Source organism: Vigna unguiculata, chromosome 6 (assembly GCF_037176805.1).
Source record: "Vigna unguiculata cultivar grain cowpea cultivar isolate G323 ecotype 2 chromosome 6, ASM3717680v1, whole genome shotgun sequence".
Taxonomy (NCBI): Eukaryota; Viridiplantae; Streptophyta; class Magnoliopsida; order Fabales; family Fabaceae; genus Vigna; species Vigna unguiculata.
In genome coordinates this window covers 33559053-33577887 of record NC_140797.1, presented here as the reverse complement: position 1 = coordinate 33577887, position 18835 = coordinate 33559053, and the positions used below count along the sequence as shown (strand labels likewise).

Sequence of the window (18835 nt, the reverse complement as noted above, 5' to 3'; positions counted from 1 at the left end):
TATTGCATTCCAGGTGCCATTGATTATTTGTAAGGTTGGATGATGACAAAACTAGAAAGTAGTCTTTCAAATCCTTTGTTTGCATAAGCACGGAAAGTCTCAGTTGGAAGCTTGAATCTTGAAGATTAAATAGAGACAAGGATGATTATGGATTGAATTTGTAATGATACAATCTATATCTATTTTAGATTTAAATATTAAATTATATTTTTTATCCAAATTCATCTTTTCAGTGAAATTAGTTTAGACTTCTTTAAAATTCACATTCAAATATTTGGATTAAGATTTAAATATTTAGATCAAGTTCAAAATCCAAAATCTATTTTTATAAAACAAATTTAAATTAAATTTTCTAAAACCTGTGTCCTTAAGATTGGTAGATTTTTGTTGGGGCCAACTCGGTCGAATTTCAGCATGAGACGGACTCAGCTGACTTTCGTGACCGACTCGACCAAGTTTCTGGTCGGGGCTGGCCGAATTTTGGTCGGGACCGACTTAGTCGAATTCGGTTGAAGTTTAGTTGTGGTTGACTCGGCAAAATCTGAATGAATTTTGGTTCAGGCCAACTCGACCGACTATCTATAAAATTTGGTCACATCCGAGTTGGTAAAATTTTGGTCGGGATCAACTTGACTGGCTTCGGCCGAATTTCGGCCAGGGTCAATTTCGCCTAATATGGCCAAATTTTGGCCAGATCCGACTCGGCCAAATATGACCACATTTGGGCTAAGGCCTACTCGGTCAAATTTTGGTTAAGGTTAAGACGATTGAATTCGTTGATCGAGGCACTCAGCTAAATACAACCAAATTTTGTGTGTGGCTAACTCGGGCAAATACAACCATATTTGGGTTAGGGTCGACTTAGCCAAAATTCGGCCAGGACCGACTCGACTGAATTTAGCCAAATTTCGGTCAAAGCCGACTCGGTTGAATTCGGCCAAATTTGGACTAGTCCATCTCGACCTTTAGTCTAACCCAACTAAAAATTTAAATTGAAAATTTGGATTGAATTTTTTGGATTATCCATATTTGAAAATCTAGATTTAGAGAATGAATATTAAATCCATAAAATATATAAAATGTAGATTAAATTGAAATCTAGATCACATAAAATGGATTAAATTTTTAATAAAATTGATCTTAAATGAATTGGATGGAAGCAAAAGTGGATCAGATAAAAAATTTAGATTTTTTGTCCACCCCTAAATAGAGAACAAGTAGTGTTGTGTTGGGGTTGAGGTAAGGGTTCCTGGGCCTTTTACTTATCATTATCGTAAAAGTGTTTTTAAGCTTGTGTTAAATATCATATCAGAAAGATTAATAGGATAATTCATGTTGAATCTAGTGAAATATAAAGTTAAAATTACTTTAAATAATTAATATTTTTCATATAAAAAACATAAATAGGATAATTAAATAGAGAAAAAAAATAATAAAACTTATATCCACATTTATTGCTCCTACAATAGCTTATGTGAAACAACAAAAGAAAATCAATTAGATGACCATCAATTATGTCATTAGCTTATGAATGTTCAAAAATGAATATTTAAATTTCCGATGTTAAATGAGAGTTTCCATAGTTATTAACCAACACGAACATGAGAAAATATAGTCAACAACACGACTCGCATTAAAACAATTCCGTTGAGATATGAAATACATTTTTGTAAAAGGATATATAAAATGGAAAAAAACAAGTTGCAGACATATATATAGTACTTGGTTGGTTATTATCCTTTGACTACCCACTACAAGACAATGCTTTAAGAATAACTAATTTTAGTAACAAAAAATTGTTAGTTAACATAGAGATAAATTTAAATATTAATTTACAAAATAAAAATTTATTGATTACTAAAATAGTTATTATTATGAATAAAAAATTATAATTGGTCGTTAAATTTGCCACTGATTAATTAGGGACTAATCTATTTGGTACCTATAAAGGAAACAAATAAAAGAAATTTTGTATTGTATTTTATTGAAAGGAAGAACAGAAATACATGCAAGAGAAGGTATCTATAATTAATATATATAATTCCTATAGTTACGCTATTATTCCTATAATACTATAAAAACGTGCAAAATTGTTTTTGTAATTCAGCTATTTTAATAATTAAAATATTTTCTTATGATTTAATTTATAACACTCCCCCTCAAGTTGGAGAGTGAATATCAAGAACTCTCAACTTGCGCTTCCCAACTTGCGTTTCATGGTAGAGAAAGTTTCTTTTCCCAGTGATTTAGTGAACACATCGGCATGTTGTTCAGTGGAAGGTACATATTTTGTTGCAACTGAACCATCTTGAATCTTATTGTTAAGATAGATCATTTTGTGAAGGAAAAAACAGACCTTAACCTGGATTATTCTTTAAATATCGTTGCACACGCATTGCAGCTTTCATATGAGGCTTGCATAGAACGTGCATGAATCTGCTTAGTATGTGTACCGCATATGTCATATTAGGACGAGTAATTGTCAAATAAATTAATCGACCAACAACTTCCCTATATATTGACGAGTCCTTTAATAATTTCTCTTCATCAGAAAGCTTTGTATTTTGTTTCATGGAAAAATCCACGGGCTTAGCTCCAAGATACCCACCATCTTTGATGATTTCAGAAGTGTATTTTCTTTGTGATATGGAAATACCTTTTTTAGAATGAGAGACCTCAATACCTAGGAAAAACTTAAGAACACCCAAATCTTTTATCCGAAAACGATTGTGCATGAATTGTTTAAGATTAGATATTGTAATAGGGTCATTACCAGTTATGAGAATATCATCGATATAAATCAACAAAGTTGTAAATAACTTGCCTTTTGTATATGTAAACAATGAGCAATCTGCTTTTGATTGAATTAAACCACCAGCTTGAATAGTTGTAGAAAATTTGGCAGACATAACCTCTAACATCCCGACCGGATATTACGAATTTAAATAATAAAATAAAGAAGTAAATAATAAAACTTCATTTATTATAACTGATATTCCCAAAACGCGGGAAAATTAAAATAAACTTTTATTACTTTCATAATAAACCAAAATTCATAAGTATAAATAAGATTGCAATTATCCAAACGTCCAGAATATTTATAATTACAATTTATTTGAAAGCATAAAAAAACTTTATAAAAGTTCTCATAAAATCTTCTCCCAAAACTAGCCCCGCTCCGTCTGTAGGCCTCACCAGATCCACCTACAATAACATCTGCTCTCGTGTACCGCGTACACGATCATCGCCAAACACAAGCAGATAGGGTGAGCTAACATATTACACATACATATAAATATTGCATAGTTATATATATCACACAATCACACCAATACTGCTGCAGTAAAATCGCCTGGCGGGGCACACGTACCGTCAAGCGCTACCCGCTTCCAAACCGCGTGGAAGTTATGATGAGGCGAACCTTGACTCACATTCAAGAATTAAATTTTGGGAATTTAGTATTATTTTTGCGCTAAATATAATCGTATTTAGTTGCATGCTAAATTTATTATTAGATATTCTTGAGTTTAATAATGCAACTGTAATTTAATTTAGGTCCTCAAGGGTGTAAATAATGAATATTTTAATTCATAAATTAAGTCCCAAAATAGGAATTTTGGAGAGAAATAGTTCAGGTACTAAATGCACCCCCAATTCTCATGTTTACACCCCATTTTCCAATTGGAATATCTATTTTTAAAATAAAACATTTCTGGACCTAGTTGCAACCCCTTTTGTAATAGTAATTCATTTCTGTTCTGCACCCCTAATGTCACTTAAACTCTAGTCCACCAAATTGCGTCATGTGGCAATCCTCCACTTATTAAGTTAACCAATTAAAACTTGTCACGTCCTCGCATGGAACCCATCATCTATTCCGTTCAGTTTCACCAACACAGATCTGCAGCAGACTCTGCACCTCCATTTTTCCCCCAACAGCCGTGGAATCAGCCCCTTCAACGGTTCTGCCGCCACCGCGGCAACCCCGTAACCTTCGCGCAACCATTCATGGCAGTCAAACCCTAATGGAGAGACTTCCCTTACACGTGGCAGTCTCTCAATGGACTCGAACCCAAGTCCTCTCACACAATTAAAGTACTTTCAACCACTTGAACTAGTACTTTTTTCACATCATACAAATCAGAATTAAATACCATAAATGTTCTTCCTACTCGCATTTATTAATTATTTATTTATTTAATTATTTAATTTTCACAGGTCTTACATAACCATCACAAAAAGTAAATACACTCAAATTTAAGGAATCTATAAGTCTACATGTCTTCTTATTTCCTTTTCTTTGAGTTTCCCTACAAGTAATTTTTTTTCATAATCTTCTCTTTACTTTATTTCCTTTTGTCATACTTCTTATCTTTATTCCTCTTGTTTCCTCTTTTCTATTTCCAACAAGGTCTTCCTCGTATGTAATTGTATCACACAAAAAAAAAAATGGAATCAACTTTATAAGTGATGAGAATTTAGCCCCAAAGCTCTAGCATGTTTTAGTTAATTTTTAGTTATAAATTAGCATAGAAAACTATGTTTATTTAAGTTTCAATTTTTTGTCTCATGTTCTTTAGTTAGTGCACCTTTTACATTACAAGAAAATATCTCATTAACAATCAATTTTAATGACAAAAAATTGTTAGTCATTATAGTAATCAATTTAGATACAAATTCACAAAATAAAAATTATTCGTTACTAAAATAGTCACTATTATAAATAAAAAATTATAATTGGTCTTTAAATTGGTTTCCAAACTTTAGCTACCAAGATTTTAACTACCAAAGAAAATTGGTCACTAAACATTAGCTACCAAAGTTTGTACTACCAAAGGAATTGGTTTCTAAATTAGTCCCTAATTAATTAGTAACCAATTTAACAACCAATTATAATTTTCTTTTTATAATTATGACTATTTTAGTATCCAATAATTTTTTATTTTGTAAATTGATATCTAAATTGGTCACTGTAATGATTAATATTTTTTATCACTAAAATTGATTGTTAATAAGATATTTTCTTGCATTGTTATTTTATATATATATATATATATATATATATATATATATATATATATATATATATATATATATATATTACATTTCTTTTACTTTTTGCATTGGTTTCAAAGGTTCTTTTGATGTTTATGCCGTCGTGATACCTCCTTCCCAAGCCCCTGTGGGTAAACCATTTAAAAACAAAATTCGCTTGTTGAGCCTGGCTATCAAATTTCAAACACTTATATTTATTTAAGTTTCTTATACAATATTGGTTAAGTATCACTAACGAAAAAAGTATTTTAAGTCCGGCAATTTTTGCTTTTCTCGTCTAATATAGGTCAGAAATAGTAACAATAGTCGTAAATTTTATGTTCAAAGAAGTTGAAATTAGTTGTTTTGAATTAACATAACTTCATCCGATTATGACTTTTGCAACTTAATGTTGGAACGTTTATTGTGGTTGTTAAATTCGTGTAACTTGTAATTCAGATTCATACATTTTTTAAAATTTGGATTAAATCGAACCCAAGTTACTTGATCTATATATTAGTCAGGTTGAGCTTTGTCATTTTCTTAATCAGTTTTTTATTTTATTTGTTTACTTCTAAGTATGTATCTGATTGTCGGCATGTATTGAAAAAAAGAAGAATTTATGAGTGTATAGTAGATCATGATAGAACAACAATTTTTTAATTTTTTAACATATTTCTATGATAGTGCACCTCCATTTGAAGTTAAAACATAACCATAACCAGTAGTTGATTTTGTCACCAAAATCAATATCCAATTTACATTAATATATCCTTCAATCATCTTAAGAAATTGAACATATTAAATGCCATAATTAGAATACATAAATAATATTATCACTAGATGGCAAAATAGTGCTAGAGGTATATTTTCACCCACTTTAAAAGATATAACCAAGAAATTTTATTTATTTATTTATTAAAAGGTATATTAACCATTGCAAGATACCCTACACTTTGAAATATTTTAAATGTGATTTTTTTTTCTTTCATAACACATAAGAAATTTTATCATAACCTTTTATGTTAAAAAAAAGGGCAAGCAGAGTATAAAGTTTCATTGATATAATGTTTGCCAAGCTAGAACTTGAAGCATAACATTTACCATATCAAACAAAAACATTTTTTTCTTTTTTTTCACTGCACCATTAGATTAACATAATACACTATATGAAGATGTTAATTAATAATGTCATGAGTTTCACACAAAAACATTTATACAGACATGTATCCTCATTTCTAAAAACATATTCATTACTTCCCTTTTTAATTAATTTTGTACCTCAATTTTATAATTTGAATGATCTCTAACCAAACTTCTCAACAATTATAATAATAGCATGTCATATATTACAACTTTCAACATCTTTAATGATTAAATAAGAACGATTAGATATTTTATTACAAGATAAAGGTACTTAACTTAAATAAATAATCACAAATATATCATTTACCAACCAAAACACATGTCTAGAAATAATAATCCTATTGCATTCAAGGATCACTTCATAGAAGGTTTCTAAATCCAGAAACATGAAAAACTCTTCTTTTTAAAAAAAAAAAATTAATAATTACTAGAAAACAAGTTTAGTTTTTACTTGATCAATATATATACTTGTATGTCTAAAATGTTTTATTCAAAAGTAAGAATGTGTGAAAATAAATAACAAATGAAAAATAACTTTTAATGATACTTTTATTTTTATTTTGTCCATCATTTTATCTCTTCCGTTAAGTAGGGCTACACTATTGAAATTTAATCTAATGTCTTAACCCATTGAATGATAGATCCAACTTTTAAAAGCAAATAAGATTAGATGGTAAATGTTTGAGCTTTTGTCAAGTACTATGCAAGTCCCTGAGGAAAGGATACCGAATTCATCATTCTACTTTGCACACTTGAAAATAAATAATAACAATTTCTCGGAATGCAAGAATGAATAAATTAAAAAAAAAATCTGATTTCATATTAAAATGTAGGGGTGGGCATGGATTGGATTTTTAACGATCCAATCCACATCCATTTTAGATCTAAATAATTGGATTAGATTTTCGACCAAAATCCATTTTTTTACCAAAAGTAGTTTGGATTTTTTTAAAATCTGGATCCAAATATTTGGATCAATATTTAAATCCAATCCAAATATTTGAATCAAGTTCAAAATTCAGAATCCATTTTATATAAAAGAAATTTAAATTGAATTTTTTAAAACTTGTGTCATTAAGGCTCGGATGACCCGGATGGGCCCGACGACCCAAACGACCCAGACGGGCCCGATGACCCAGACAGGTTCAATGACCCGGACACGCCAGACAACCCGGACGGACCCGATGACATGAACAGGCTCGACAACACGAACAGGCCCGACGACCCGGATGGGCCCGATGACCCAGACATACCCGTCCAAATAGTCGGGCCTAATTAGGTAGTCGGGCACGTTCGAGTCATGGGTCGTCAGGCCAGTCCGGGTCGTCGAGTCCGCCTGGGTCGTCGGGCCCATCCGGGTCGTCAGGCTCGTTCGTGTCATAAGGCCCGTTCGGGTCATCGCGCCCGTTCGTGTCGTCGTGCCATCCGGGTCATAAGGCTCGTGTAGGTCGTCAGGCTCGTTCAGGTCATTGGGCTCGTCTAAGTCATCGGGCCCATCTGGGTTGTTGGGCCCATCTAGGTCGTCCAAGTCGTCAGGTCCATCTGGATCGTCCGGCCTATCTGGGTCGTCCAGCCCGTTCGTGTCGTTGTGCCCATCCAGGTCGTAAGGCCCGTGTAGGTTGTCGAGCCCGTCCAGGTCATCCACCTCGTCCGGGTATTCAAGCTCGTTCAGGTCGTCGGGCCTGTTCGGGTCTTTGGGCCTGCCTTACCTATTCGGGTCTTTAGTCTTGCCTTACTTGTTTTAGTCATTGGGCATGCCTGGTCCGTTCGTGCCTTCGAGTCCGCGTGACCTGTTTGGGTCTTCGGACCCGCCTTACCCGTTCGATTCTTCAAGCCTGCCTGACTCATTCAGGTCATCGGGCCCGCCTAACTCGTTTGGGTCTTCGGGCCCGCCTGACCCGTTTGGGTTTTCGGGCTCACCTGACCCGTTCTGTTCTTCGAGCCCACTTGACCCATTTGGGTCATCGGGCTCGCCTGACCCATATGGGTCTTCGAGTTCGCTTGGCCCGTTCGAGTCTTCGGACCCACTTGGCTCATTGGGGTCTTCGGACCCGTTTGGCCTGTTTGGATCTTCGTGCCCACCTTACTCGTCGGGTCATTAGGCCCGTCTGCCCCGTTCGGGTCATTGGACTCACTCGAATTTTCTGGATCGTTGGGCCCGATCGACTCGTTCGGTTTGTCAGGCCCACCTAGCCCGTTCATATCTTTAGGCCCGCCCAACCTCTTATGGTCGTCGGGCCTGCCCGATCCGTATAGGTCGTCAAGCAAGGCTCGTCCAAATCTGAATTTAGCCTAGTCCATCTCAACCTTTAGTCTAACCCAACTAAAAATTTAAATTGAAAATTTGGATTGGATTTTTTGGATTATCCATATTTAAAAATCTTGATTTATAAAATGGATATAAAATCCATAAAATATATAAAATGTAGATTAGATTGAAATCCAGATCCATTAAATGGATTTTAAATAGATTGGATTTTTAATAAAATGGATTAAAAATGGATTGGATTAGAGCAAAAATGGATTGGATCAAGAAAATTAGATTTTTTACCCATCATTAAAATGATAAATTTTCCAATCCAATGCCGTCAACGCAACTCTGCAACCTGATCGGAGTAAATGAATCTGAAAGATCAACTCCATAATTTGATCTGTTGAAAAGAGTAGAGACCAATAATCAATCCATAGAAAAATTATTAAAAAGGGGAAAAACACAGTTTTGGACTTCTCAACCTTTTTTCACTTCCGAAAATTCAACAGAGAAGGGAATGAAAAACCATTTATTTTAACCCTTACCCATAACTTCAGAGGACAGTAAAACTTTTCTAGATTTTTCTCAAATGGCACGCGTTAATATTTTCACAAAAATATTTTGTGCATATTTATGATCTTCACACACAAAAAACAAAATCTCAGCAAACTCATCACAAAAGCTAATGACCAATCCACAATTGAATCATCATCACTTCCGACATAATCGTCATGAAAATGTATCCAAATTGTGTGGCGTACTCTAACATATTTAAGATCTACCAGTTCACCGAGGCCATTTATTCCACAAGCATCTTAAATTAACAAAATAAAAGCTCATCATATTACAAATTATAAAAACATCAAACAACAAACCCACAAAAAACCCTGACAACTTTAATCAACATCCAATTTTCACTCGATTTTTTTCTAAAACAGTAACGCACCAACACTTATCCGAAGGAAACACAAACACAAACTAAAAAATTGATAGGAATAACATCAAACATGAAACTTCGTTTCGGGAAAATTTTTAGTAACCATAACTCAGTTCCTTAAAATAAAAAAAAAAAAGAAAAAAAAAAGATATACCTCGAATGGTTCATCCCCCACCAACAACTTGACTGGCACTCTTGCGAGAAGCTCGTTCCATCCATTCAATAGCCCGTAAAATTTCGCGTTCTTCCTTTAGCATTTGAATGAAAAAGGAAATAAAGAATTTAAAGCTAAGATAAGAGAAAAATAAAGAAAAAAGAATCACTTTTACCAACATGGATGTACATCATTTCACTATAGTATGAACATCATATGTTCATCAAAATACCAAAAATCACAATAGAGACAAACTTCTCCTTGCATGCCCAAATATCATCACAAAAGCGATATGCAACATCAATTGCACCCATGCATAAAAAAACTACATATTTAAATGCTTGCTATCAACAGAAAATAAAATTAAGTTTCATTTTTAAGTAAGGGAATGGAAAATTTGAAGACGTTATATATATTAGATAATAAATTTAATTTCTTCCTTAGTTCCTATAGTTACAAACACGTCAACTTATTCTTTACAAAAATCAATTTAATTCATTTTAGTATGATGTGAAGGATCATATAAAAAGGATTAAAGCTGCTATGTATAGAAACTAAAATTAGATGATCTTAATCACTGAGATTAAAAAATATAGGTTTTAAAATATCAAACAGTAAAACTATTAATAAAGATTAAAAAAGCACACCTTGATATGTATAGAAACGTACCCCAATCTTAACCACAAGGTCCAATAGCAGCTGATCATTGAAATTCAACATACGAAGTACATCGGGCACATGTTTGATCATCCAATGGTCTTCTCCGGTTTCAGGGTAAATCCTTTGCTGAAATTCAGTCGGCATATATAAGACGTCGAGAACTTGAAGCTTCTGTAAGTACTGAATGCCAGAGGGTACTGTCTTCAGTTTTGGAATACGAAACATATGAAGCTTTTCCAAGGATTGTAGTGCCCCGCTATCGATAACGATGGACCTCAATTTATACAAAGCTTTGAACTGTAGTTCCTTTAGTTTCCCAAATCCTCCATTTTCAAAATGTAAAGTTTCTCCTTTGTAAGATCTGGAGGCGAAAGTGAGGATCAACAAATTTGGGATATTTCCCAGAGATTTCAATGGAATGTTATTCAACATGGAATATTTCAAATACAATTTCACAAGACTTTGGAGCTGTAGAATCCAACTTGGGAACGCTTTTAAAGTGCCAACAAGGTGAAGCTTCCTTAACTTAGACAAGGACGACGTAATGTGCAAGTCAATTGGTTCAGTCATATATTGTACGAAGATATCTAATCGCTCCAAGAGTTGCATCTCGTTTATTGAAGAAGAAAGAGAATCAGAATGACGTCCCAAAAAATTAGAAAGCCTCAGATCCCTTAATTGATTTAGCTTTCCAAGCTCTCTAATCACCACTCCATCTTCATCTATTACCAATTCATGGATCTTTTCCAGCGATGTCAGTTTTCCAAGACTGTCCTTCACTTCAATGGTAGATATTCGGTAACCGAAAAGACAGCGTAGCTTTCTAAGCTTCGTAATCTCCTTTGGTATCTCAATCTCCTCACCTGTTCGTACATCTAACGTCTCCAAATTCTGCAGCTCACCAATGGATTTTGGAAGACTGCTTATGGATGTTTTCCGGAAGCTTAGATACTTTAAGTGGATTAAACTCCCCAAATTTTTAGGAACATCCCATAATCGAGTAAATTCAAAATCCAGCACTTTCAACCGCGTGTATTTTGCAAGCAAAGCGCTGGTGAAGTCTTCAGATAAATCTTCTTTCGTGAAAAATATAATTGACCGAACATGTGATTCTTCCCTACATTCACTTAAACATTTGGAACTTGTTGCTATTGTTAAGCGTCGAATGATATCACTTGACTCAAAATCATTATGCTCATCAATATAGTGACAAAACCCCGTATTCTTCATCTTTTCACGGATCATTTCATGTATTGAGTCATGAACACGACATGCTTTAACTTTGCCATCTGTGGTAAATGATGCTACTAGTACCAAGCTTCTACTGATCAACTCCATTAATTGTTCTTGTGCAACTTCTTCTAAATTTCTTCGGCAATCTTGTTTTACAAACCCTTCAGCTATCCACTGCTGAATTAATCTGCCACATTTAACTTCATAATCTTCGGGATACATTCCGAAATACAACAAACATGACTTCAGATTCTTTGGCAAATCATCGTAACTCAAACTTAAAATTTTTGTTACACTTTGTAACTCGGAATTGCTCTGCAACTCCGAACTTAGATTTTGACTAAACCGTCGCCATTCAGGTGGACTTTTACATTTTCTATATAAAAGACTACCAATGGCAACAATCGCTAAAGGTAAACACTCACACTTTCTAACAATGTCCAGACCTACTTCTTCATAATCTTTTGGACAACATCCATCAAAACCATACCCAAATGCCTTCTTACATAACAACTCCAGTGATTTTTCTTTACTTAAAGGTTGCAGCTTATACACCTCAACAAATGAAGAATTCTTACAGAAATCCACAACCTTCCCAACCCGGGTAGTGATTAATATCCTACTTCCATTTTTATTATCAATCAGAGCAAATTTAATGTCATCCCAAAATGTTTCATTCCATACGTCATCAAACAAGACAACATACCTCTTCTTGCACAAGAGCTTGTTGACTTCTTCTATCAACTTCATTCGATCCATGCTTTCAACACGAGGAGGATCCTCCTTTCTTTCTTCGCAAATCTTGTTCGTCAAATCCCTCAGCAACTTTTCAATATCATAGGATCGAGACACTGTGATCAATACATGGCACTCAAAGTGTTTATGGACCTTGTCAAAAACTTGCTTAGAAAGAGTGGTTTTTCCCGATCCTGCCATTCCTACAATAGAGATGACGGTGCGTTCTTTTCTTCCTTCTGTCAACCACTTTTTCAGTGTTTTTATAGGGCCTTCAAGGCCAACAACCTCGTCTTCCTTAATAAAGTGAGGCTCCATTCGAATATTATCCCATATAGAACCGTCTGATCTTGATCCTATAGGAAAATGGTTTTCGAACCAATCTTTTTCCGTATGAGCAAGTGACTTAACTTTCTCGATACGATACGCTATTTGTAGGCGAAGGATTTGAGTTTTGATGAACTCAACAGCCTCACAGAGTAAAGCTGCACATCGAGAATCTTCCTCAGGTTGCTTTTCGTCACATATCACATAGTCATCGATGACATCTTACATGAAAAAAGCTGTTTTTCTCAGCCTCATCAACCTTTTTCTCATTCTATCGCGCCTATTGTTATCTTCTTCAGCTTCAGCCATTTTATTTGCATCATGGATGAAATCTTGAAAGCTTTCTAGTTCATCAGTAAGTTCTTCAACTTCTTTTGGGAGATCTCTCAGCATCTTTACAGCTTCCAAAAATTTTGGAAACACAAAGGACACTGCAGTTTCTGCCATGTTAGTCTAGCTCTCTCTCAAGCTTTGTGGTAGTGGCAACTGTAAGACTTGATGTTCTTTTCACTAAATATAACCAATAGTTGTAGCTAACTAAACAATACACAAATACACAGTTATTATAACATCTTTCATTTTTCTGTATTGTCTTTTTTAAATCAAGACCATGTGATGATCTTTGCTCAATAATTGTCTATGCGGAGACGAAGACTTTGAGCTTTGATATATATTCTCAAATGTTTTGCCAGCAAGTTGTGACGTTTTTTTTATTTTTATTTTTTTCTGTAGTAGTTGTAATATACCAAATAGAGATATTGTGATCCAGCTGTAACGTGACGACATTAATTGTGTGTTTCAGTGGCTGTCGTATCAACCGATAAAGGTGTTTAGATATGATTTCTTTTAATAGTTAAAACTTTAATAAGTAAATTTTAGAGAAAAATTTAAAGAATAATTATAAATTTTTATTTATAATAATTATTATTTTAATAATCAATATTTTTTATTATTTTAGAAATTGATATTTAAAAAGATTATTATAATGAGTAACAATTTTTGATTATTAAAATTGATTGATAATGAAACATGTTTTTATAGTGATCATTATTCCCAATATTGAAAAAACTCATTTCTCCATTAGGTCATAAAGTTGGATACATAAGTGGAAAAAAAAAATACTCATGTCATAATTTGTTTTATGTGATTTATGTTTTCTGAGTGAATAAGAGAACGAGGGATATAATAGCCTTTTAAAAAATTTCAAAATTTACAAGGGGTTTCTACATAAACCCCTTATATTTACAAAAGGTTTGAAGAAACTTCATTAGTATATTCGCATAGGCTTTTGTAACCTCCGATGATAAACCTCCATTAAAATCAATATTTTTTTGTAGTGATTATCTCTGTTTTAGCATCTCATTCTTAACTTCTTTAAACACTCATTCAATAACAAAATAAAATATCTTAACAAGTAAATAGGAGAAGAACAACAAACTCTTAGAACTTAGTATTTCCTATCATCATGTGTAGTTGAACTTTTTTATATTAAAATTAAATGTAATGGATTATAATTTTTTGTACTGGTATCTCTTTACTATTTATGTATGCTTTTATTTATTTATATATGCTTTTATTTAAATGTTTAAGGTTTGATTTATTTTTATTGTTAGAATAAATTGATAACTCATCTTATTTTACTGTTTTACTTTGGATTGAGTTGGAAAACTTATCTTAAACTAGTATTCAATCAAATCATCTCATTCTTGTTACGTGATCTAAACCTTGGACTTACGTGAATGGCCATGGGGGCGCACGGCGCTGATTCTGAATGTGAAGTTGATTATGAATATGAAGTAGTTGTCACGAATGCTGCAGTTACCACTACGATTGTAATCCATGGCTGGTAACAGATTGAACTCATTGAAATGCATTGTCCCACACTGCAATACACATCACTGTGTTTCGGAATGAGCAGTTAGGTGTTCTGTAATCGACATATGGGAATGTATAACTTATATAACAATTCCATCTGTTAAAAGATGTTTTTTCGAAATAAAAATTACTAAAATCTTATGTGCGGTCTACTATGTCACAAAATAGATTAAATAGTTAAGTTTAATTTCTATTGAAAATAATTTCTTAAAAAATCTTGGTCATCAAAGAACTATTGATGATTTTGCAATAAAAAAATACAACAATATTTATATGGCCAGAAGAACATCATTTTATCAGTTTGTCTAGGAAACCAGAAATCCTAGAACCCGTATCAGTACCAGTACATCCTCTATTGGCACTTCCCCACTTCAACTACCTCTTCCAAATCAACCGAAAGAAAGACAAAATTTATATCCAGTTCTATGTGTTGTTTGTACCATTCTCCAATTACAATTGGAGATTAATCTCGTAAAATGCATAATCCTTTAAGGCAAACCTTTCTTTTTCCTGTTGCCGACAAAAGATTTCTAATTATAATTAAAGAACAGTAAAATAGTGCCCATATTTGTCTATTAAAGGACTCCAACCTAAATTAATTCACTGAAACAACTTTGTCATGGAAGTACCGTTACTGAAGTTACGCAAAATTGCATGTTCCATGGGGATCCAATCATTCAAGGAAACAGAATATATTTCAATGACATTTTCAACTAGATACTAAAGTTTTGGTTATCCAATGACAAAAGTTTAAGCTCACAACATCCGTTAATGACAAAACTAACCATAAAAAATAGAAAGTTATCAAATAGACCACGCAATAGAGGAGATTCAAGCAACAATAATCATGGAATTTATGTACCCAAATGGAAGGCGACCACTAATGCAGAAAAGAGGAGATTAAAGAGGTTAAGAATCCAACCTATTTGTAATTCATTATCTGATGCTGATATAAATAATTGCAATAGATTATTATGTCAAAAAGAGGATGATACTGAAAGTGTAAAGCTATAGGAACTAGCTAAACAAAGTGGGGTTACATTCTCGAGTGAGGAGGAAGAGATCATACGAAAATTAGATGAGATGGAAAGTAGGGATGAGATTATGAAGAAAGAGAGAGATGAGGGGAGAAAAAATAATATTGAATGAAAATCATTACGGTAAACATTAGGGTTCAGGGGCAGGATAAAATGGAGATATTTAACTAATCTTATAGCTAAGGAAAAAGCGGATATGCTATGTGTACAAGAAACGAAATTAGAGGAAGTATAGCAAGGATAATAACCAAAATAAAGTGCCAAATATAGTAATGAATGTATATTCATCCTGCTATATTAATGAGAGATATGCTTTATGGGAGGAAATAAAATGAGTAAAACTGGCATAGGTATGTGAACAATGGTGCATACTAGGTGACTTCAATGCGGTAAGAAAGTTGAATGAGAGGAAGGGGATAAGAGTAGGTAAAAGTAATAAAACAGAGGGAGTTTAATGAATTCATAGACAATGTTGATCTACTTGATGTGCCTATGATAGGAGGTAAGTATATGTGGTATAGATCTAACGGAATAGCTAAGAGCAGAATAGATAGAATTTTGGTATCCCCTGAATGGTTAGAACAGTGGCATGATTGTAAACAATATGCTCAAGTAAGACAAGTTTTTGATCATTGTGCTTTGGTTCTAAAAACATCAGTTATTGATTGGGGTCCCAAACCATTTAGGGTGTTGAATGTGTGGAGTACCAATAAAAGGGTTCAAGAAAAAAGTGAAAAGAATGTGAGACTCATACAGGAATAGGAAACGGTATGGTAATAATGAAAGAAAAACCGAAAAGACTGAAAAAAGATTTAAAGTCATGGAATAGAGAAGTCTTTGGTCTCAATTAAACAAGGAGAAACGAAATAATAAGGAAGCTTATGGAGTTGGATAGGAAGGATGACCTTTTTTGGGAAGAAGAATTGAACGCATGAAGCTCCTTAGTGAACTAAAGCTACTAGATCAAAAAGAAATATCCATTCTATCACAAAAGGCTAGGGTCAATTGGTTAGAGCATGGAGATACCAATTCCAAATACTACCATTCTAGGATTAGATGGAGAAGAACTAACAATAAAGTAAAAGGAATACAACTGAATGGTTGTTGGTGTGAGGAACCAAATAGGGTCAAAAGAGGTGAAAGAGTTTTTTGAAAAGAGATTCAGGGCTATAAGTATGACTAATATCACACTTGATGACATTGGATTTCATTCCTTATCTGAAGAAGACAATAGGACTTTGACAAGTAATATTGAGGAGGAGGAAATAAAGGAAGTTGTTACCCAGTGTGGAACCTTTAGAAGCCCTGGCCTGATGCGTTCAATTCTGACTTTATTAAAAATAATTGGGAGACAATGAAGTCTGATGTACTCCGAACTATTTTGAACATTTTGGACAAATACCGAGGGGATGTAATGCATCATTTATAACCCTTGTACCAAAAAAAGAAAACTCAATAGATCTTGATGAATTTAGGCCTATATCATTTGTGAGGTGTATGTATAAGATTATATCTAAGGTATTGGCTAATAGGATATAAAGAGGGTGCTCCCAAAAATTATTGATAAAACACTATCAGCTTTTTTAAAGGGGAGAGGGTTATTAGACAGTATTCTTGTAGCTTGTGGATGAACTGAATAGATATAAGAAGACTGGGGTAATAATAAAAGTGGATTATGAAAAGGCATGACTCAATGAGCTCGGAATTTTTGTACTACATGATCGGTAGACTAGGTTTTTGTAGTAAATTGATTGGATGGATAAGGGCATATTTAGAGTCTACAACCATTTCTATTTTGGTAAATGGGAGCCCAACTCAGGAAATAAAACCAACTAGAGGGTTGAAACAGGGGGATCCAATGGCACCATTACTGTTCTTAATAATGGTTGAGGGGTTGGTTAGACGGGCGACTACAAAACATCTACTTGAAGGTGTTAAAGTTAGAAACAATGAAATTGGGGTTAACTTGCTGTAGTTTGCAAATGATACATTTTTTGTATGTCATCCTAAGATTAATAATATTATGGTAATAAAAAGCATTTTGAGATGTTTTGAGCTAGTATATGGACTTAGGGTTAATTACCATAAAAGCATGACAGGTGCTATAGGGATACCAAAGTTGGAAGTGGATATTCTGTCTAGGATTCTGAATTGCAGCTATATGAAAATCCCATTCAAATACCTTGGCATGCCTATTGGGGGGAATCCTAGGCAAAAACAGTTTTGGGATGAGGTAGTAGATAAAGTAAGGAATAAGCTATCTAGATGGAAGAGAAGAATATTATCTTTCGCTGGGCGTGTATGCCTAATTAATTCGGTTATTTCAGCCATTATTTTACTTATCCCTTTTCAAAGCACCAAAAAGTTTTTGTAAAGAGAGTAAGAAATTACAAACAAATTTTCTCTGGGGTTGGGGGTTAGAGGATAGAAAGATAGCTTGGATTAAATGAGAAAATTTATGTAGACCAAAAGAAGGTGGATTGGGAATTAGACATTGAAAAGTTCAATATAGTTTTACTAGCTAAATGGAAATGGAGACTAGGAGTGAAAAATGAGGGGTTATGGAACAAGATTTTAAACGCAAAGTACAGATCGTGGAGGAATTTAAATGGGAATGTTACTGCAAAGCTTGTATCATGGTGGTGGAAAGGCATGAGTATAGTATGTGGGAAAGGTCAAAATGGAAATTGGTTAGATAACATAATAGAATGGGGAGTGGGACAAGGAAATAAGACCAAATTTTGGGAAGACAAATGGGTAGAACAAATTCTGCATAGCTTGAGGTTCCCTAGATTGTTTGCCATATCAAATTGTAAGGAAAAAATCATAGGGCAGTTGGGAGAATGGAGAGACGAAAGATGGGTATGGAATCTATTGTGGAGGAAAGAAAGATTTTTGTGGGAATCAGACCAAGAAAATGAATTAATGCATATCATAACAAACCAAAAACTTGAGGGTGGGAGAGAGAACACCTGGTGTGGAACGGAGAGGAAGAAGGAGTATTCACGTTAAAGTCTGCATACAAATTGCTGCAAAACGGATCTATAGGGAAAATTTTGATCTATTTAATGATTTTTGAGGTTTGAAAGTTCTTCCCAATGCACAACATTTTGTGTGGAGAGTCCTTCTAAATAAAGTACCAACAAAGGACAATTTAGTACATAGAAGAGTAGGCATATGCAATACTTTATATGAGTTATGTAATCAAAATGAGAAGAACGTGAAGCACTTATTTGTTGGATGCCCTATATCTAAGTTAGTTTGGGATATGTGTGATAGGTGGGTGGGTATATGTTTTGTGCATCATAACCAACTTCGGACAAACTTTCAACAGTTTAACCTTAGGATATTAAACGAAAAACAAATAAAGTGTGGAAGCTATTATGGGTGGCAATAATTTGGAATCATAAAAATGGGGTAGTATTTCGACAAGGAAAAGTGGATGC

General features: G+C 33.8%; 1 protein-coding gene across 1 annotated transcript; it reads right to left on the bottom strand.

Moving 5' to 3' along the window:
* Positions 1–5887: 5887 nt before the first annotated feature.
* LOC114188731 (disease resistance protein RPM1-like) lies at positions 5888–13234 on the bottom strand. Its single transcript, XM_028077360.2, has 3 exons — positions 10192–13234; positions 9523–9616; positions 5888–8831 (listed from the first exon to the last, which is right to left on the bottom strand). Exons 1-2 carry the CDS (start codon positions 12466–12468, stop codon positions 9533–9535), a joined length of 2361 nt encoding a protein of 786 aa, XP_027933161.2. The 5' UTR covers positions 12469–13234; the 3' UTR covers positions 5888–8831; positions 9523–9532.
* Positions 13235–18835: the final 5601 nt, after the last annotated feature.